The following is a 22,364-nucleotide window of genomic DNA, read 5'->3' as shown; positions in this document are numbered from 1 at the left end:
TCCCACATACAAAGTAGAGGAAGACCATCACAGGTCTTAGCTCAGCGACAATCTTCCTCAAGCAAAAAGAGGAAGATTGGCAACAGATGTTAGCTCAGGGCCAATCTTCCTCACAAAAAATAAATAAATAAATAAAAACACAAATGTGTGAACACCAGACAGTATATTAAAGAGTGATCAGTTGAAGGAGAAAAACCAGGAAATAGGTATGAGAAGTTTCAAGGAAGAGGGGGTTATAAGATAATAGGAAACAAAATATAAAACTTTTTTTAGTTGCAGTTTCTGTTAGCTTCTAAATCCTCTATTTTAGTTTTCTGAATATGTCATCTACCTTCACCCCTCTTTTCCCACACATAATTTAGCACTAAACTCTTAAAATTATCAGCTTAATTAATATATCTCAAAATCTTCCATTTCTACCCCAAGCCCCAGTGCCACTGCCTGAAGCCAGGCCACACCCCTCGTCCAGGGTTACGCAGCCTCTGCTGAGGGGCTCCTGTCTGCTTCCCACCAGCTCTCACTCCACCTTACGATGCAAGTGACATTCACATCACTCCTCTGCCGAAAATCCTTCACGGCTCCTCAGATGCCTTATAATCCACAGGCCTCAAGACATTCCGCACCCTGCTTACCGTTCCAGTCTCACCCACACCAAAATCCTGAATTCTAAGTATTCCACGCTTTCTCTTGACCTGAACTTAGGTTTGACCTCTCCCCCAGCCTCCTCTTTTGGTTAAATCTTATTTGGACTCATGCGCCATTTGAGATTTCGCTCCATTGGGGAGGTCTTCCTGCCTCTCCCTCCGCTGTCCTCCCAAATCAGGACACCCCGCCCGAATCACAGCACTTCTCACACTGAACCGGTTTCTCAGCTCTTTGGACCACACACCAGCTGCAGCCATCATGAGCATTAGTAAACGTGCTACACACGTCGTTCACTGCTTTATCTCCATACTGGTGTGCAAAATTTTGTGTTGATTTAGAGTAAGTTGAATTGAACTGGACAACATTTAAGTGGATAAAACATAAACCACAACAAAAGCAATAAATACTACTTCTTTATATATGATATCAGATAATTTGGGAGATTATTTAAAAAGAATTTCTGTCTAATGGCACCAAAATCATTGGGAAAAATGAAATAAATCTTTACTTCATGAATGAAAATCTTTGCAACTCATTCAATTCAGCTCTGCATCACTGCAAACAAAACACACTGCCATGCAGATCCCTTGGCTTCATGGTTTCATACTGCTTCAATGCTTTAAGTTTTTAAACAGCAACAAAAAATCCTTGAATTTCTCATGAAAAACAAATTGTCAAAGTCAAATAATGTAATAACACTGGACCAAATTCAGAAACTTGTATTTGGGAGAAGTCTTCCGGGGCACAGACGGTGAGACCTCTGTGTCTTCAGTGGATCAGAAACAGCCCTGTCCCTTCTGGAGGAAGCGCGTGGACCCACTCACCTGAAGCAGCCAATGACGAGCACAGCCACCACCAGGGAGCCAAAGGAGACAGAGTACCCAACCGTGTACAGGATGGAGAGGCGCTCAAAGAACTCCCGCTGAAGGGGACAGAGTCAAGAAAAGCAGTTTGAGGGGCCAGCCTGGTGGTGTAGTGGTTAAGTTTGCAAGCTCCTCTTCAGTGGCCCAGGTTCACAGGTTCAGATCCTGGGCTCAGACCTACACACTGCTCATCAAGCCGTGCTGTGGTGGGGTCCCACATGCAAAATGGAGGAAGATTGCCCCTATGTTAGCTCAGGGACAATCGTTCTCACCAAAAAAAAGGCAGTTTGAACTAGTAATCTTATTATAGATAAACTTAAACATCATGCTTTCACCTGTTTAGCGATAGGCGATGTGTTATCACGCATCCTTGACTTCCAGTCAAGGTTAAAGCTGTAACAACAATCTGTGGCACCTCCTGCTGTGTGAGGCCAAATTAAATGCTGCAACATTTACTTCATGTATTTTTGTACTGCTCATTTTAACTAACCGGAATTGTATATCTAGCGTGATATTTGGAGTAAATAAAACACTTTACAGGACTATTTTAAAAGGAAACTGGTAAAAAGCATATGTCATTTTTGGAATATTTCTAGTTTTCTTTAGCTTTTTTATTGAGCTGTAGTTTACATGAAATAAAATGACAGGTTTTAAGTGAGCAGTGTGATGGGTTTTAACAAACTGAGTTTGTTGTGATGCTGGCTGGTCGAAAACAACTCCCCACACCCACCCCCAGGCAGCTGCTGCTCCCATCTGTCACCACGGAGCAGCTGCACCTGCTCGCACGCTTCACACAATTCTTGACTGTTCTTAGACTTCTCAGAATTACACAGTATACACCCTTTTGGTCAAAATACTGTTTTTGATATTCACTGATATTGCTGCATGAATCAGTAGTTCATTCCTCTTTAATATTTTTTTATTTTAACATAATTATAGATTCACAAGAAGTGGAAAAAATAGTAAGAACGATCCCATGCCCCCTTCACCCATTCCCTCCATTGGTTGCATCTTAGGCAATTATACTAAAATACCAAAGCCAGGCATTTGACATTGGTGCAGTTTCGGTGTTCATAGCTCCATGTCATTTTGTCACATATGTAAATTTTTGTAAACATCACTGCAGTCAAGAATCGGGGCTATTCCATCACCACAAAGATCTCCCCTGACCTCTCCCTTCACCGTCACACCCACCCTCCTCCTCCCCAGCATTCTAACACCTGGTAACCACTACTCTGTTTTCTATCTCTATAATTTCGTTACTTCATAAATGTTATATAAATGGAATCATACAGGATATGACCTTTTGAGATCTGCTTTTTTCACTCAGAGCAATGACCTCAATGTCCATTTGAGTTGTACATATTAAATTTTTTCTTTTTCGTCTCTGAATAGTATTCCATGGTATGGATATAATCTGTATACATCATCATATTTGAAATGAGTTTCAAACCTGTAGATAGCACACATGTAGATGTAGATAGGTCATGAGTTTTAATAGATTCTTTCAATCTCTGTTAATTTGTATATTTGGACCATTTGTTTTTAATATAATATTGATATGTTGTCTATCATTTTATTTTTTATTTTCTGTTGTTCTATTTTTCATTTCTCTGTTTTGTTTTTCCTGCCATCCTGTGAATTACTTCAACCTTTTGTAGAATTTCATTTTGATGTATCTTTCTGCATAGTGCTCTTGGTGGTTTCTCTAGGTATTTCATTACGTAACTTAATGTGGAAACTTTCATCATTGAATTTTCACCTTTCTTCTTTTCTGGAAGCATGGAAGGCTACAAATCTTCCTTTAAGCTTTGCCTTAGCTGTTTTCCACAATTTTTTACATACTGAGTTTTCATATTTATTCACTTCAGATTTTTGCCATGGATCATACAAATTTCCAACTACTTGTGTATTGTCTACATATTTTATTTTAATTGATTTTCAATTAATTCTTTTGTGATCAGAGAATATACTCTGCGTGATTTTAATCCTAAGATTTATTGAGACTTGTTTCACAGCCCAGCACGTGTTCCATCTTGACGAACATTCAGAGTGTACTTCAAAAGAACGTGAATTTGTGGTTATTGGGTATAGTATTCTACAGACATCATTTTAATCTAATTGTTTGACAGATATCCTCTGGAAGGTTTGTCTACTTGTTCTTTCAATTATTGAAGAATGGCATTTTAAAAGTTCCACTGTGATGAGATTTGACTTTATCTCCTTTTACCTCTGACAACTTTTGCTGTGTGTACTTTGAATCTCTTAAATGCATGCATATCTAGGATTGTTATTTCATCTTGGTAAATTGATTCTTTTTTTATTTTGAAATGTCTCTCCATCTTTGGTAATACTCTTTGTCTTGAAGTCTACTTAGGCACACCAACTTTCTTACACTTAAAGTATGCACATCATATATCTTTTCCCACCCTTTTATATCAACATACCTTTTATTTTTACATTTATCTGTATCTTTATATTTACAGTACATTTCTTGAAGATAGCATGTAATTGAGTCATACTTTTATTACCAATTCTGACAATCTCTGCCTTTTAAGTGAAATGTTTAGTCCATTTACATCGAACACAATCATTGCTATCAGCAGGTTTAAATCTAACACATTGATATTTACATTCTATGTGTCCTATCTTTTCTATGTTCTTCTGTACTTACTTTGTTACCTTTTATTGGGAGAGAGGATCTATCAAGTATTTCTTAATATTTCACTTGTGCTATTTCTTAGCAGTTAACTATACAGACTTGATTATGCATCCTGAACTTATCAGAGCCTGTATTTAAATAATATTGAACTATTTCACAAACTTTACAATCATGTACCCAATTTTGCTCCCCCAGCCTTTGTCCCATTTAGATTTTCTTTTACACAATTTATAAACCCTAATAAGAGGCTATTATGTTTGCTTTAAGCAGTCAATAAACTTTTAAATCAATTAAATTATAGATATAAAGATAGATATAATTATAGCAATAAATACAGACACACGGTTTTGTTTGTTCTTCAGTCTGTCATTTTTATCCACAGGTGTACCTATCCTGGTGCTGCCCATTCCTTCCTGCCAGTCTGTGCTTCCAGCTGGCACGCTTCTCTCCTGTCTAGGGAATTTTCTTGAGCATTTCTTATGCTGCAGTACTGATGAAGATGAATTCTCTCAGACTTTTTCTGTCTGAAGAATATCATTATTCTGCTTTTATCTTAATCTAGATGATCACTTTAAAGATGTCACTCCGTTGTATTCTGGCCTCTATTGTTTCCAAGTAAAAGTCGGCATCTTTTTTATGATTGTTCCCTGAATATAACCTGCCCTTTCCTCTCACTGCTTTGAAGATTCTCTTTATGCCTTGATTTACAGCCATTTGACTGTGATGTGTGTAAGTATGGTTCTTTTCCTTTAAGTTTTCATTCCTCTGCAGACTTTCCCACCTGTTTTTGGATAATGTGTAAAATAAAAAATGGAGGAGAAAAAAAATTTCCTGAATTCCTATTAAACAAAAAGAAACACTATAAATACATCACATATTTCTTTTCATTCTATTCAGGCATCATTTCCTATTGTTTTGAGCACTGTATTCCAAATTTATATACAAGTTTATTACCTGATTTTTTTTCAGTTAACTGTAAACCAAGAGAATTTCACAAGGCCACAAACCCTTTACAAAATATACATATATATGAGCTTTTCATTGGAAATTTAAATTATTTGGACTATTCACTATAGTAATTAACATTTCAATGAACATTTTTTCCATTCAGTTTCCCCCATTCCAAATCCTTATGCTTGAATCTTAGAAGGAAAATTATAAGATTGAAGGATATGACCCCTCTGAAGTGTTTCTTAAGATGTATTGCTAAATTGCTTTCCAAAAATTCATATAGTTTTTACATATGAGATATATTATATGGTAATTTCTACACCATGCTACTGTTTAAATACACTACCTGAAGAATTTAATAACCTCGTGGCCCATCATATGAGTCCCTGTCCTTCTTTTTATTAAAAGTAATTATCTCATTTTGTCAGGCCAATGATACGAAAATTATTTAAGAACAAAATAATATATGTTTAAAAAAATCTTAGTTAGTCTATTTCCCCAATAAAGATGTGGCATTTATTGTAAAGGCACATTTTGTTTTCACTTTTTGTTCCTTATACAAATACTCTGATTATGACCATTAATAATTAATACCTCATAAATAAGTAATATCATTTTGCACTACAGTCTATCGAAACTTCAGGAGATATCCAGTTTTCTAACTAAAGGATATTTAGTTTTCTTAAGTTTCCTCAAATTATTGCTTGAAAGTTGTAAAAAATAGAAAACACTCTATATTTTTAGTTAGGTAGATAAAATTATTTACGCTAACAAAACCCTTCAAATTTTTCAGTTAACTTTTAAGCCATTTTTATAATAAATAGTACAGATCTTGGGAATATTACCATCCTTAGTTATTTTGATTCTTGGACCACACAGTAATCATAAAGAACCACTATAAGATATTGGAGTTCAGTGTAAATAAAACTATGATTGTATTTAATGGCCATTTAAAGGTTGCAAAAGACTTGCATTTGCCATCATTTAATGTACAAAAAATTGATCGCAGAGTACAGTAAATGCTGTGAATGTTTATTTCTGTCAATGAAATCTAAATTATCTTGAAGCACTTTAATTAGCACATTGTGGGCCTAGTTCCATTGCAGAGCACCCATCAGTCTCCTCACATGGACCGATTTTATCCAAGAAGCTTGTCAGCGACAAAACCCACAACCGAAGGACTGTCAGCACTTACTAACGAGCTCATCAAAGTGGGAGTGCCTTGTGTTAGAAAAGAAGAAAGTTAAGAAAGGAAGCTCCGGGGGGCCACCCGGGTGGCACAGTGGTTAAGTTCACACATTCCACCTCGGTGGCCCAGGGTTCTCCGGTTTGGATCACAGACACGGATCTATGCACCGATTGGCAAGCCTTTCTGAGGCAGCATCCAACATACAAAGTAGAGGAAGATGGGACAGATGTTAGCTCAGGGCCAGTCTTCCTCAGCAAAAAGAGGAGGATTGGCAGTGGATGTTAGCTCAGAGCTAATCTTCCTCAAAAAAGAAAAAGGAAAAAAGAATCACATAAAAACATTATTCTGCTTTCCCTCAGGGGTTCACAGATACAAAAATACCATTACCTTTCCGAGGCTGGTGTCTGGCTGCAGAAAGCGAAGGCAGTCTGAATAATTAGCCCATGTTTTATTTAAACTGTGCATAAAATCCCATGTTCCATTCACATTACAGTGTCGGACAGCAACTCCTGCAAAGACATGAAGAAAACCACTGAGACTGCTCAGGTGCCTCAGAGTCCATTACAAAATGAAAGTTCCAAATTAATCATCTCAAGAAAAATTCAATACCGTTGTGATTGAAGTCATAAATATAAGGAGGGCATGGGACGGCCGAGATTTTCCCCACTGTTCCTCTGGGCCAACAAATGAGTCCATCCCACTCTGGGAAACAATTTCCATCTGACAAGGAAAAAAAGTAAAACACAATAAACAAAAGTGCAGCTGGAACCAGAAAGTAAATGCATTCAAAATACAAAAAGTCAGGTCACTGCAGGTGGCAAAATGTAAAGCAAATTGGTAGTTTGGGAAAGTAGAATGGGGTAAACATGATGCAAACATCCCCAAATTCATCTTCCTAGCATCATCAAAGGCCCACTAACAGGTACATTTGATTTGTGCAAATTAAAAATATTTTCGTGATTCTAATATATATGAGTTATAGCAGTTAGAGCAATTAATACAGAAGAAAATTGAAATGCGCTGTGAACAACTTCTGTAGGAAAGTTCTTCCAACTATCATAGTTGTAGCTACATTTTTACCCCAGATTTTTTTAAATAGCTGTTAAAAAATATGATGCATGAAACAAATTGAGCTTCACGGGTAAGCTCCAAGATTGGCGTTTACCTTTTTACCAATAATTTTAGTAATTTCTTTGGGTCTGACACTTGTCTCAGAGAAAATTCTCATAAGCTCTACTCTGCTGAGACCCATCCAGACCCACCCCTTCCCACACCTGCGCTGGACCACCACCGTCCAGGCCCCATCTCCAGCCGCACTGCCACAGGCTCCAGCCCCGCTCCCCGACGCCATCCTTGCTCGCTTTTCTCCTGTTCTTCACACAATAGCCCTCAATCCTCCCAAGACTTCCCATCGCACTCTGAGCAAAGGCCAAATCTACACAGTGTCCGAAGGCCCTGCAGGATCTGCTCTCTCTCCCGGCTTATCCCCGACCTCAGCTCCTGCCAAGATCCTTCCTGCTCCTCCTTGAATTCAAGGCCATCCCCTAGAGAGCCCCAAGGCTTACTCCCTTATCTCCTACAGATTTCTACTAAACATCAGCTTCTGAGTAAAATGTCCTCATTTAAAACTGCACCCCAAACACTCCCTATCTGTTTCCTGCAGTAGTTTTCACCTGAGCTCTCATCACTTTCCAGTATTGTGTTGTTCTATTATCATTTTCCTAAATCACAGGGTTTAAGGACCCTGAGAGTGGGGAGTTTTGTCTGTTTTGTTTCATGCATTAGCCACATTCCTGGAACAGCACCTGACGCCTGACGGGGGCTTAACAAACATTCAGTCAACGTCCACACTGGGCTCTCCAGGACTCCTCCCCACGAGCTGTGCACTGAACTTCCAAGAAGAGAGCGTCTCGGCCATGTCATGCCCCAAATTCCCAAAAAGAGACTTTTAATGAGTGCTGTATTCATTTTCTACTGTTACCAGAAAAATTACCACAAATTTAGTGGCTTCAAATAACCCAACTTTATTTTCTCATTATTTCTGTAGATCAGAAGTCCAATGAGCTCAGCGGGATCTCTGCTCATGGACTCACAAAGTGGAAATCAAGGGCTGGGCAGGCTGCACTGCTTCCTGAGGATCCGAGGTAGAATCGGTTTCCTTACTCATTCAAGTTATTGACAGAATTCAGTTTCTTGCAGTTGTAGGACTGAGGCCCCCATTTCCTTGCTGGCTGTCAGCTGAGGGCTGTTCCCAACTTATAGAAGCCACTTGCATTCCTCGGCTCATGGCCCCCTTCCTCCACCTTCAAAGTCAGCAAGGCAGTCGAGTCTTCTCACGTTTGGAGTCTCTTTCACTCTCCGTTTCTCAGACTCACTCTTCTGTCTTCCTCTTCCACTTTTAAGGGGGCCACGTGATTACATTGGGCTCATCCAGATAATCCAGGATAATTCACCCTATTGTAAAGTCCATAAACTTAATACCAGCTGCAATGCCCTTTGCCATGTAATGTAACATACACAGGATAACACCAGATATTAGGGCACAGACATCTTCGGGGGGTCATTACTCTGCCATCACAAGTACCATCCAGTATAGCTCTCTCAATTTTTAGGTACCAATTGCACTAACTGTAGCAGAGGATTGCTGTTCTAGCTAATAATGTTCATGATTTCAAATTGTCTGTTCAGTTTTGAATAGTCAGCATAACAGAAGCACACACAAAGACCGCTCTCTACAGAAAAGAATTCAGCCAGAACCTGAAATTAACTTCCTAGTGTCCAGCACACCACATGGAGCGAGTACTTGATTTGCTTTGTGCATTGCTGAAGGAATAGGAAAGGAAAAGGTCTCTCGTCGCCCACGCTGTCCTCAGAGAAGAAAACGTTTTCTTGGAAACAGCCTCACTTTGCTCGTAAAAGCCTGCACGTTATGCATCACAAGCAACCCAGGAACTCATGGCACCAGCTCCTGCTCCTGGTGCACAGCCTCACCGGCCTCTTCCCACCATTACCTGCTCTCTGTCTGTTTGTGGTCCTTCTTGTTCACACAGAGTGTAAGGAGTCTGCCTCTCATCAGTTTTCCCTCAACACTCCTCTGCATCTTGGTACCATTCCACGTGGCTTCCCACCCATTCACCTCGTCTCTAACAGTCACACACACCTATTCATCTGGACTGTCCAATCCTTGGCCAGGTATCAATTGTACCAGCTACACAAACTGGACCTCAGCACACGTTCCTGTGTTCCTGTAACTAGTTGTCCCTCTGAAACGTATGCTGCAACATCATGTGAGATTTTCTGGCAAGAGTTAGTCATGTGATGGAATAAGGTCTTCATACAAGTCTGAAATCCAGCGACCAGTTTATTCTATAATTATGTAGTTTTTAAACTGCTATATCAAAAAGTTTGCTGATTTTTTCCTCATGCTCTAAAAGGGACAGCTTTCTAGTTCTCTGCAAGATACCATCCCATACACCTACACACACAGGCATACCCCCAAAACTCAGAAGATCAATACTCCCCCAAAATGATGTTTCTGTATATCACAATCATCTCTCCAGTGGTTCTTTGACAAAGATAATGATAAATATTCACAAAATGTTGAAAAGACTGGGCAAGCCATGCTCTCCACAGATAGTAGAGAGATCTTAATTAACATCTTGTCTTTGATCATCATCTCTCAACCTATGTGAGTAATTACTTGCATTATACAGCAAGAAACTAATTAATTGCCAAATGACTCACCAATCTCCCTTTATAAATTAACCCCACTAATTGCATTCCCTGTAACCTTCTGTGTGAGCCAGGGCAACCTAATCATTAGTGAGCTTGTCAGGATGTGATGCTCATAGGACAATCTACAATTTGGAGACTCAAACTCTGTCTCTTTTCAGTTCTACAGCTGCCCATAACACAACGTGACCACACATTTGTGAAGTGGAGCTGGGACCAATAATATTTTGGTTTTTGTTTTAAACATTTGAATAGTTCTATAGCCAGACATTTGCATTCACATTTCCTGTTCTTTCTTTCATAGTCATTAGGAAAAATTTTATTTTCTTTCTATTATAAATTTTTTTCAGAAATAAACATAGAATATTATATATCCATTATCAAAAACTGACAGCTGTTAATATTGTACCATATTTATTTCAACTAATATATTTTTGCTGCAGTATTTTAAAGTAAATTGCGAGCAGGATAACAGCTCACTCCTAAATATTTTGATATGCATTTCTCAATTTTAGAAGAATTTGAAAATAAAAAGGTCTTTAATTAGCTAGTGAATTAAAAACATCATTTCAGTTTTTTACACTCATAAAATGAAGACATTTTTAGTCAATTTACATATAATTAGACATTTTCATTGAAAGATAGACCAAAGTTTGACCAGATTTAATTCTATCCTATTTGTATGGAGAAAGATCTCAAAGAAAGTGTCTTTTCTCTTTGAATATGTTTCATCCACATGGTCCCCCTGATTCACACCCTCCTGTGATGTTCCACAAGTTTACACTCAGATCGATTACTCCTTTTCCGCGCAGCTCATGTGCCGTGTGACTGGTTCACACAGGCTCACCTACGCCCTTCCTGCTCCCTCTGCCTGGAAGGTCTTCCTTCTTCCTCCTCTACACATCTACTTCCTATCTCTTTAATTTTAGGCTGAGATCATTATTCCTCCAGGGAGTCTCCTCTAGTCCTTCCCTGATGAATTAAGACGCTTGTTCAGTGGTTCCACAGTTGTGATTCCTCTGTCGTTAAACTTACACACCCTCTGGAAGATGTCTCCCTGCCTCACCATATCATCATCTCCAAGGGGCAAGGGCAGAATCTGATTCATTTTTTCCAGTGTCTATTACAGAAGAAACACACCATGTGCACAGAATATTTGTTGAACTGTCAAAGGGACACTGAAGATGACAATGTTGGACTAGGTCATCTCTGAGATATCTTCCAGCTCAAAATTTCACGAGACTTCACAGAAAACAGTTCATTCAGCCCTCATAGACAATAATCCTTATAAATTCCTTTATGGCATTGTTGCTCCTTCAGTGTTCTTTAGAGGTAGCATGGATGATTCTCTTTTCTGACACTATTGATCTAGCCATTCAGAGAACTGCTTCCTAGTACAAGTGGCCTACAAGGGCTGGATTAATATAAAAACTATCTCTCTTAAAACATGGCTTAGCTGGCTATAAATTAAAGGAACAAATCTGAGGCCAGAAATTATTCCATAGGGTCAGCAAGCACTGAATTTGGGGCCCACATGGAGGCGTCTGCTGACCTGCTGGCTTAGAGCTTGGGTTTTGACGGTGTGCAGGTAACAAAAGATGAGCCTGAGGCCTGATGCTGTTGGGAAATTGGACTGAAACCTCCGTATAAGGTCAGGACATCCAGAAGATGACTCTCTTAGTGAGCAAACAAGAAACAAAAACATCCTTTAGAAAGAGGCTGGCTTGTTCTACTCTTGGCTCCATTTAGAGTTGGAGCAGGAACAGTGAAGAAAAAACTTCTTCTCTGCAAATTTCTAACCACAAGCTGACATTCCTGTGTGGTCCAGATTTAGTCTAAAGTGGACTTAGGTCACCAGTTCCTCCAGGCACCTTGCAGAAGTAAACACAAATTTTCTCTGGAGGAATGCACTTTGAGAACCTCATGAGTTCTTTATCATAACTCATGAGGCACACAAGAAATAAGCCACCATGTGAGGCAGTCAGCATTGACAAGCAAAGCCCATGGATATTAGAATTATAAATTGCAGAACATAAAATATGTTTAAGAAAAAAAATAAGAGATTGAAAGGATATTGAAGATACAAGAGTATCAAAATTGAATATGAAGATTTCAGGAAATGAAAAATAGAATAATCAAAATTAACTTAATGGATGGATTAAACAGCCATTAGACAAAGCTGAACAAAAAATCAGCATTTTGGAAAACACATTTGAAGAAGTTAACTAAAACATCAGTGGAGAAACAAAGAAAAGGGAAATATATAAGATATGAAGACACAAAGGGTGGTGTGAGAAGGTCCCACACTGGCAGATTTAAAGTTCCAAAAGGAGAGAGTAGGAGGATAGGGGAGAACAAGTTTTCAAAGACAAAATAGCAAAACATTCCCACCGTTGAATAAAGACACAGATTCTCAGACTCCAGAAATCAAATGAACCCAAACCTAGACACAGCGAAACCGCAGAACATCAAAGTCAAAGAGAAGTTCTTAAAAGGAGCCAGAGAGAAAAAACTAATCACCAACAGACCGAGAACTGATTTGTCAGCAATAACAATGGAAGCTGGGGGGAGAAATAAAATAATATCTTCAGAGGCTGAAAGCAAATAATTCTCAACCAAGGATCACACATCCAGAAAAAGTATCTTTCAAGATTGAGACTGAATTAAAGACCATTTCAGACAAACAAAAACGGAGACCATTCCCTCTTAGCAGTAAATAAATCCTTTAAAAAAGACATTTTTGGAAGAAGAAAAATTATAACATAAAATTAAGGTAAAACTAAAATCCCATATGACATTAGCATATAATTTAGAGGCAATTAAAGTATTTCAAACTGTATATATTATTTGTGAGGGGGAAGTTATTAAGTTTAAGCTTTTTAAAATTATATATGAAAAATGTTCTAGATTAGCACTAAAAGAAGTAAATATAATATGTATCTCCCAAACTAGTAGGAGGAACGAGGATGAAATAAGGAAAAAAGTTTAAATCAATTTAAAAGAAGCCAAAAGAAGGTAGTGGTGAGAGTGGAAGGGACATAGGAAGATCTGGTGAAAGAGAAGCTCACATAAGATAACAGAATCACATTCAAATATTGTGCATTAATAACCACAATTAATGTAATTGAGCTAAACTCTCTCATTAATAGACAAAGATTATCAGAACGGATAACAAGGAAAAGTCACATGTCTTGTTTACAAATGATAACTCACAGAACATAGGCGTACAGAAACGTTTAATGAAAGAATGGGAAAAGATAAGCAGCTGTTTGATGGACCTAGGGTGTCAATGTTGCAAGAAGAAAAATTTCTGGCAATTGTTTGCACAACAATGTGAATAAGAACATCACTGAGTCATACACTTAAAAATGTTTAAGATGGTAAATTTAATGTTATGTGTATTTTACCACAATTGAAAAGAATTTTAAAGGATAGGAAAGATATGCAAGGCAAACACCAACCAAGGGAGAAAGAAACTAATGTTTATTAAATACTGTTATTTTAATATAATTTTATATTACATATATTCTTTATTATTTAATAAACAAAAATATACTAGAGATAGAGAGGGCTGCTTCATATCAATAAAAGGTTTAATTCACCAGGAAATATAACATTTCTAAATTTGTATATACTCAGTAACGTATTTTCAAAATATATGAAGCAAAAAATTCGCCATAATTGCCATTACTCATCATCTTGATGGGAGATTTCAAGGTACATACTTGAGGAAAGAATAGGTCAAGAAGATGGGAAATCATGGATACAGAGCACATGAACCACACAGTCAATAAGCTTAATCTAGTGGACACTATAAAACACGGTACCTAGAAAGTGGAGAACACACGTTCCTTTGAAGACCACAGGGGACCTTTGTCAAAATTGACCACAATATAAGCCATTGGTCTCAATACATTTTTAAAAATTAGTATCACACAGACCACATTCTCTGATCATAACCAAGTGAGAAATCAATCTTGAAATTTTTTTTTTAATATTTGGAGACAAGAATGACGCAGACAACAAACTACATACTTTATTATGTGGCATAGTTTTAAGGACATTATCTGCTGCATTCCGACTGTTGGGAATTTAGGGAGCTTAGTAAATAGCACATTTTTTAAAAAATTTCCTTGAATATATTCAAAACTATCAAGGCAAAGTATTTTCTTATATAAAACATTTTACTTTCCCCACTACGCCAAAGAAATCCAATAAATAGCTTTACTCAAGAGACTCAATGAGGGGCCAGCCCCATGGCTGAGTGCTTAAGCTCCTGCGCTCGGCTTTGGTGGCCCGAGGTTCACAGGTTCAGATCCTGGGGACAGTCCTACCTACCACTCATCAAGCCATGCTGTGGCGTCATCCCACACAGAAGAACTAGAATGACCCACAACTAGGATAGACAGCTGTGCACTGGGGCTTCCGGGAGAAAAAAAAAAAAGAGGAAGATTGGCAACAGATGTTAGCTCAGGGCCAATCTTCCTCACCAAAAATCACATCTTTAAAAACAAATAAATAAATAAAAATTAAATCTAAAAAAATAAAGCAGATTTTCTTTTTAAAAGAAAAAAAAGGTGTCTCCATGAGAACCGCAATGGCCACAGGCCCCTGTGCAGCTGCAGGGTGGAGGCACCCGGAGCACCCCACCCCCTCCACAAGCTCGCCTGTAGTTTTGTGGGTTTGTTTGTGTAGTTTCCCACTTAAATCTGGAACTAATTGATAAACTACATAAGGAGTCAGGTAGAGGAGATAAAATGCTCATTTTATCAGGAATACAGTTTTGGAGAGCATGGCTCAGGCATGTAAGAGTGGGCTTGCTTGTTGCTCCTCTGAACTTTACGCACGACCTGAAAGTGCCGGCAGTGCCCACAGGGGCAGAGCTCGCGGGAAGGCCGGCGTGCACCCGTGTGCGTGCTCTCCGCGGGCAGGCAGTCCCAGGAGAGGCCTGAGGACGGCTCCTGTGCACAGGCCGGGCCGCTGCCCCCAAACTCAGCCAGGCAAGTCCTCTCCACAGGGAGGGAGGGGCCGGCGGGTTAGAGAGCTGAGGGGCCTTGTTCCGCCCCCTCCCCATGGAGGGGCAGAGACTGGGGAGAGCTCCCTAATGCCGCATACGGGGGAAAGCTGCAGGCTTTGCGGGGAGCTGGGGGGCGGGTAGACAGGCTTCTCGGCGTCTTTACCTCCTTCCTGGAGCTGAGCGGTGATGTTGAGTTCACACTGCACCTTAGCTCTCAGCACAAGGACGATCTGCTCCTCTATGGTGACGGTGCCGTCAGAATTCAGCTGAGAATCGAACACAACACAGACAGAGACAAACGTCCCCATTATGTTGTTTTTAAGCCGTGATACAAATTTTCATTATTTTACCTTCTAACATAGTTGAAAATAAAAGTTTCTATATCAAGCTATCTGAAATAGTCCTTTATCTGAATCAAAATTCAAAATCCATCACTGTATAAGATTTTAGAGTAATCTTACTTTTACCTGATTTGCCTAAAGAAAAACATCTCATACCAGAATTTTTTAATAATTAGGTAATTATATCAGATATAAGATAATTGGAAAAATGACAAAGATTAAAAATTTCCTAGAATGTTATGAAGACAATATTTTATTAATTGTCTTGCAATATGTCAATTATGGCAAATAGAAAGAGAATGGCCTAGAAGACTAAATTTAGCACTCCTGAGAAATCACCAGTGAAACCTTGGGCAAGTCACTCAATGTCTATGGGCTTTGATTTACTCACCTAGGAAATAAACGGGATACTCCAAATGGTCTCTACTTACATCTTTGCTCCTTTTTCCAGCTTTATTGAGATATTATTGATGTGTAATATACATATGTTTAGGGTGTACAATGTGATGCCCTGATACATGTATATGCTGTGAAATGACCACCACAATAAGGTTAGTTAACACCTCCATTCCCTCACATAATTATCATTCTTTGTGTGTGGTGATAACATTTAAGATGTTCTCTCTTAACAACTCTCAAGTATATAATATAGTATTGCTAATTACAGTCGCCAGGCTGTTCATTAGATCTCCGGAACTTATTCATCTTATAGCAGGAAGTCCTTGCCCTTTGACCAACATCTCCCCATGTCACCCACCCTAACCTCTGACAAACACCATTCTACTCTCTATTTCTATGAATTCAGCTTTTTTAGATTCCATATAAAGTGAGAACATACAGTACTTGTCTTTGTCTGTCTGACATTTCACTTAGCATAATTCCCTCAAGTTCTATCCATGTTGTTGCAAAGGGTAGAATTTCCTTCTTTCTATGGCTGAATAATATTCCATTGTATATGTATACCATCTTTCTTTATCCATTCATCCATCAATAGATGCTTAGGTTTTTTTCCATGTTTGGCTTATGTAAATAATGCTGCAATGAACATGGAGGTGCAGATGTCTCTTCCAGTTAGTAATTTAATGTCCTTCAGATATATGCCCAGCAGTGGAATTGCTGGATCATACGGTAGTTCTATTTTTAATTTTTTGAGGAACCTCCATACTGTTTTCCATAGTAGCTGCACCAATTTGCATCCCCACCAACAGTGCACAAGGGTTTCCCTTTTCTCCACATCCTTGTCAACTCTTGTTATCTCTTGTCTTTTTGATGATGGCCATTCTAACAGGTGGGATGTGATATCTCGTGGCTTTGATTTGCATTTCCCTGTTGATTAGTGGTGTTGAGCATCTTTTCACATATCTATCAGCCATTTGTATGTCTTCTTTGGAAAAATGTCTATTCAAGTCCTTTCCCATTTTTTAATCAGAATGTTTGGGTTTTTTGCTATTGAGTTTTATGGGTTCCTTATATGTTTTGGATATTAACCTCTTATCAGATATATGATTTGCAAGTATTTTCTCCCATTCAATAGGTTGCCTTTTCATTTTGTTGATAATTTCTTTTTCTGTGCAGAAGTCTTTTAGCTTGATGTGGTCCCACTTGTTTATTTTTGCTTTTGTTCCTTGCATTTTTGGTGTCATATCCAAAAAATCACTGCCAAGATCAATGTCAGGAGCTTTTTCTCTATGTTTTCTCCTAGTAGTCTTACAGCTTTGAGTCTTGTATTTAAGTCTTCGATCCATTTTGAGCTAACTTTTGTGAGTGGTATAAGATAGGGGTCCAATTTCATTGTTTTGTATGTGAATATCCAGTTTTCCTGACACCATTTATTGAAAAGACTGTCTTTTCCCCAGCGAGTATTCTTGGCTCCCTTGTCAAGTATTAGTTGACTATGCACGTATGGGTTTATTTCTGGGTGCTGGATTCTGTCCCATTAGTCTGTATGTCCATTTTTATGCCAGTGCCAACTGTTTGGATTACTATAGCTTTGTAAGATAGTTTGAAATCAGGAAGTGTGATGCCTCCAAGTTTGTTCTTTCTCAGGATTGCTTTGGCTATTTGGGATCTTTTGTGATTCCACACGCATTTTAGGACTTTTTTTTCTCTTTCTGTGAAAAAATGCCATTGGAATTTTGATAGGGATTGCACTGAAGCTAGATTTCTTTGAGTGGCGTGGACATTTTAACAATACTAATTCTTCTGTTCCATTAACATGGTACATCTTTCCATTTATTTGTGTCTTCTTCCATTTCTTTCATCAATGTCTTGTCGTTTTCAGTGTACAAGTCTTTCACCTCCTTGGTTAAATTTATTACTGAGTGTTTTATTATTTTTGACACTATTATAAATGGAATTGTTTTCTTATTTCTATTTCAGATAGTTCTTTGCCAGTGCATAGAAACACAACTGATTTTTATATGTTGATTTTGTATTCTGAAACTTTACTGAATTCATTTATTAATTCTAACAGTTTTTTTGGTAGAATCTTTATGGTTTTCTATATATAAGATCATAGCATCTGCAAATAGAGACAATTTTACTCCTTCCTTTCTGATTTGGATGGTGCTTATCTCTTTTTCTTGCCTAACTGCTCTGGCTAGGAATGCCAGTGCTGAATAGGGGTGGTGAGAGTGGGCACTCTTATCTTGTTCCTGATGTTATGGAAAAGCTTTCAACTTTCGTCATTGAGTACAATGTTAGCTGTGGGTCTGCCCTTTTTGTTTTAATACTGTGACACTTTCATGGTAAGATATGCACCAACATATCCATTATCCATTCAATCACTATTTGTTAAATACTTTTGATATGAAAAATAATCTTTGATATTATAGCAAAGACTTTCATTTTCTAGTATTTTTCTGTAGCACATTTTCTTCAAATAAAACACTTCATGAGAAAATTCCAACTACTAAAAATATGTATATAATAGCAGAACTTCCCCAACTGAAGCCTAGGAGAATGTGAATGGGGAATCACGCTGTCTCACTAATTTGAATCTTCCTTTTACCGGGCCTGCTCTGAAAAACCACAGGGATTCTCAAAGCATTGCCAGAAAGCCACCATTAATAGGAATATAAAGATGTCCAGCAGCGTCTTATAGGACTCCCACACAAATGTTTCTTCCTACTGGACATCTTTCAGTAGGTATCCTGATACCCATTCCCACCCTGGAGCATGTTTCTAACATACAACAAGTGAATAATAAATACTTGTTGGATGAATTCATGAGATTTGGCTTTAACACAATCACTAATGGAAAGGAAATTCCATTATTGGAAGACTTTAATTTCAATAAAATCTATTTTAAACATGATAAAATATTCATAAGTGTTTGTTGACAGCATGGAGCTTGGACCACCTGAAGCTGATGCCCATGGAAAATGCAGATTCTTAGCCTGCACATCACACCCAGTGAATCAGAATTTATTTCTGGACGTGAGACTGATGATCCTCATGTTTCATAGGAACCCCTGGTGATTCTTGCACTTACTTTAATGGGTTTGAGAACCAACATATTTGAAGGTACGAGATAATAGTGAAGATCATTCTCTTAGTCAAGGTCCAATCAGAGAAGCAGAACTACTGAGAGACTAGGATAGATTATAAAGAAAGAGAGAGAGGTGGAAATGGAGGCAGAATGAAGTATGTGTTACAGGTACGTGAACATAAACAACGTGGGAGCTGGTTAAACAATCCTGGGAAGGCTATTATTTCTTGTCTGGTGCTGGAGCTGGAAATCTGCAGGTGAGGCAGTCAGATAAAGAAGAGGAGTGTAAAGAGAGGGAGAGAAATAACAAGCCGCAACCACGGACACGAGCTGGAAACCACAAGGACACGCTGGAGCCACGTTACTTCTCGGTGCGTCCAACCTTGATGATGTGAGTACACAGCAGGAGAAACTGGCACCCTCCATCATGGACCCATGGACTGGGCCCAGGAATCAGAGACGTTAAAGGAGGACCCAGAGAGAGGGGAGCAGCTGCAGGCCCGGCTGCCGCCCTCTCCAGTGAGAGACACTAAAGTGCCTGCCCCCACCTTCCAAGTCTAAAAACCAAAACGGCTGCTGCTCCACCTCTGCCTCCAACACTCCAGAAACACTGTCTCTGCAGCTCACCCCAACCAGAAGCATGAAGGGAAGGGGGCTCCGAGGAACCAGCTGAGCAAGCCAAACTGACCCGTCACAAGGCCCTGGAATCCACCTCGGTCAACTCGGCTCTCACACACACCTCTTTCAACCCACTTAATCTGCAAAAGCTTCAGTAACAAAGTCATGCTCCCATCTAATATGGCCCGCTGCATTTGGTGCCAAGAGGGGTTCATGTATAGCCGTGTAAGAGATTAACCCAAAACTCTGTGGCTTAAAACAACAAACATAATTATCTCACAGCTTGGGAGAGGGCTAGCTGTGTGGTTCTGGCTCAGGGTTCCTTATGAGGTTGCAGTCACGGCTTCGGCCAAAGAAGCTGTCACCTAAAGACTCAACTGGGCCTAGAGGGTCCACTTCCAAGACGTGGCTAGTGTCAGGGGCTCAGTCCCGCAGCGGCTGACGGGAAGAAGCCTCGGGCCCTCACCACATGGTTTTACATGGACGCGTGTAGTGTACATACTTAAGGCCAAAGAGCGGTTTCCACCCTCGGTGTCTATCCCTCCAAAAGCAACAATTACATCCAAAATGAAGTGGCACATTCAGCAAAACAGACGTTAGTAACTTTTCTGTGCAAGCGGTCCTTTACAATTTGAAACAAAACATTTACTTTCAATCTGTCACACATGTGATGGCTGAGAGAAGGCCTCATTTGATAATGCGCATTTTATTGAAAGTCCCTAAAGTTGCCATTATAGATATTAATTGCTGATGTAAGAATATGCAAATCTCCATCATTACAATATCCACATTTATTCCACTTTCCAGCAAATGTGAACCTATCAGTCAGATGTATTAAAAAGAAGCACTCCAGAACATCCGCTTCCGGCATGATGGAGCAAACACACTTACTCTACCTCCAGCAAGTACAACTGAAAACTCTGGACGCTGTCTACAAAATGAACGTGAAACAATTCTGAAAGGCAGAGAGCAGAAAGCGACCAGTTTGGGACCTCAGATTCGGAAGAACAACACAGGGTGAGTTCTCCTGGTTTTCTTTTTGCCTCATATATTCCTGGCTTGCAGTTGGAGAAGCTGGCAATTCTGAAACACCAATAGATGCTGACGATAAAAGCCTCGAGAAAACTCTGCTTCAACAGAAAGGAAGGAAAGGGACAGCCTGACAAGACAGAAAAGTTTAAGACAATAACAGCTCGACCCCAGGCAAACGCCACAGAAAACACTGCCACCCTACCCCAGTCCACACCAGCAAAGGCCAGGTGGAGAGCCCAGACCTGCAGCCTTGCCAGGCGGTAAGGAGGCGCCCCCACACCCTCCCCAGGGTGGTTTCCCATCACAGCAGAGAGCCGGGACTTCCTTCCCTACTAGTCTATGACAAGGCCCCTCTTGCTCCCCCCACTGGCTGTCAGTGGAGACCATGTGGGAGCTGGGACTTCCTCCCTGACTGGGCAGTTACCTGGTGTCCCTCCATCTCCCTCTGGAGCGATGTCAGAGAAGACCTTGTGGAGAGTCAGCCTAGCAACAAACAGGCCACCCCACAGTGGGTCGGTGGAGACCACATGGGGAGCAGAACTCACACCCACTCCATCAGCAACAAGGAGTCCCCCACCTTGGTTTCAACAGCAGCTGCCTGAGGAACTACCTTGTATCTCCACTGAGCAGTAACAAGTGACACCCCCATTTCCCCAGCCACATTAATACCAGACAAAGTGGACTTCAGAGCAAACAAAATTACCAGAGACCAACAGAGACGGTACATGATGATAAAAGTGCCATGCCACCAGGAAGGCATAGCCATCATGAATGTGTACACATCAAAAACAGCTGCAAAATGTGTGAAGCAAAAACTGATAGAACTTAAAGAAGAAATAGACAAACCCACAATTACAGTCGGAAACTTCAATACTCCTCTCTCAATCGATAGAACGACTAGGCAATAAATCAACAAAGAAATAGAAGAACTCAACCACGCCATCAACAAAGAGGATTTAATGGACGTTTATAGAACACTTCCCTCAACAACACAGAAGACATTCCGTGCGAGCCCTCACAGAATATAGACCAAGGCAGACCATACCTGGCTATAAAACAGATCTCAACAAGTTTAGAAGAACTGAAATCATACAGAGGATGTTCTCAGACCACATGGAATCAAACTAGAAATCAACAACAGAAAGATAAGAGGAAAATCTCCAAACACTTAGAAAGTACACGACACACTTTTAAATAATCCACGGGTCAAAAAGGAAGTCTCAGGGAAAGTCAAAAAACTACTTTGAACTGAATGAAAATGAAGATACAACATATCAAAATGTGTAGGACACGCTAAAAGCAATGCCGAGGGAGATTTATAGCATGAAATACCTACACTAGAAAAGAAGGAAAGGCTCATGTCAGTAACATAATCTCCCAGCTCAGAACCTAGAAAAAGAAGAGAAAAATAAAGCAAAGCAAGAAGAAGGAAGGACATAATAAAGAAAGTAAGAGAAATCAATGAAATTTAAACAGAAAACAACAGAGAATATCAATGAAACAAAGAGCTGGTTCTTTGAAAAGACAATATAATTGACAAACTTCTGACAAGCGCACAAAGGAAAAAAGAGAGAAAATGCAAATTAAATTATGGAAATGGAGAACAGATTAGCAGCTGGCAGGGCTGAGGAGGGGGAGTGGAAGGAAGAGAGCGTGGCTACAAAGGCAAGAGGAGGGGTCTTTGGGGGATGCATGTGCTGCATCTCCACTGCGTCCATGGTAACGTGCTGGCTGGGACACTGTCTACAGCTTGTAAGACATTACCCCTGAAGGGAACGGGGTAAAGGACACACAGGTTCTCTCTGTATTCTCTGCATGTGAATC

General features: G+C 39.6%; 1 protein-coding gene across 5 annotated transcripts in view; it reads right to left on the bottom strand.

Annotated features, from left to right (window-relative positions):
* The window catches only part of PTH2R (parathyroid hormone 2 receptor), a 69,820-nt gene that overhangs the window by 33,739 nt on the left and 13,717 nt on the right, over positions 1-22,364 (bottom strand). For 2 of the 5 annotated variants that reach the window (XM_008535427.2, XM_070581878.1), the window contains exons 2-5: positions 15,223-15,325; positions 6,920-7,030; positions 6,698-6,819; positions 1,470-1,567 (exon numbers count right to left, since the gene is read on the bottom strand). In XM_008535427.2, coding sequence (XP_008533649.2) covers positions 1,470-1,567; positions 6,698-6,819; positions 6,920-7,030; positions 15,223-15,325 — 434 coding nt within the window. The remainder of the gene's footprint in view (positions 1-1,469; positions 1,568-6,697; positions 6,820-6,919; positions 7,031-15,222; positions 15,326-22,364) is intronic. The other 3 variants (XM_070581879.1, XM_070581876.1, XM_070581877.1) reach the window with 2 other exon arrangements.

Source organism: Equus przewalskii, chromosome 17 (genome assembly GCF_037783145.1).
Source record: "Equus przewalskii isolate Varuska chromosome 17, EquPr2, whole genome shotgun sequence".
Lineage (NCBI taxonomy): Eukaryota > Metazoa > Chordata > Mammalia > Perissodactyla > Equidae > Equus > Equus przewalskii.
Note: the sequence above shows the minus strand (reverse complement) of the source record. Positions and strands in the feature narration are given on the sequence as shown.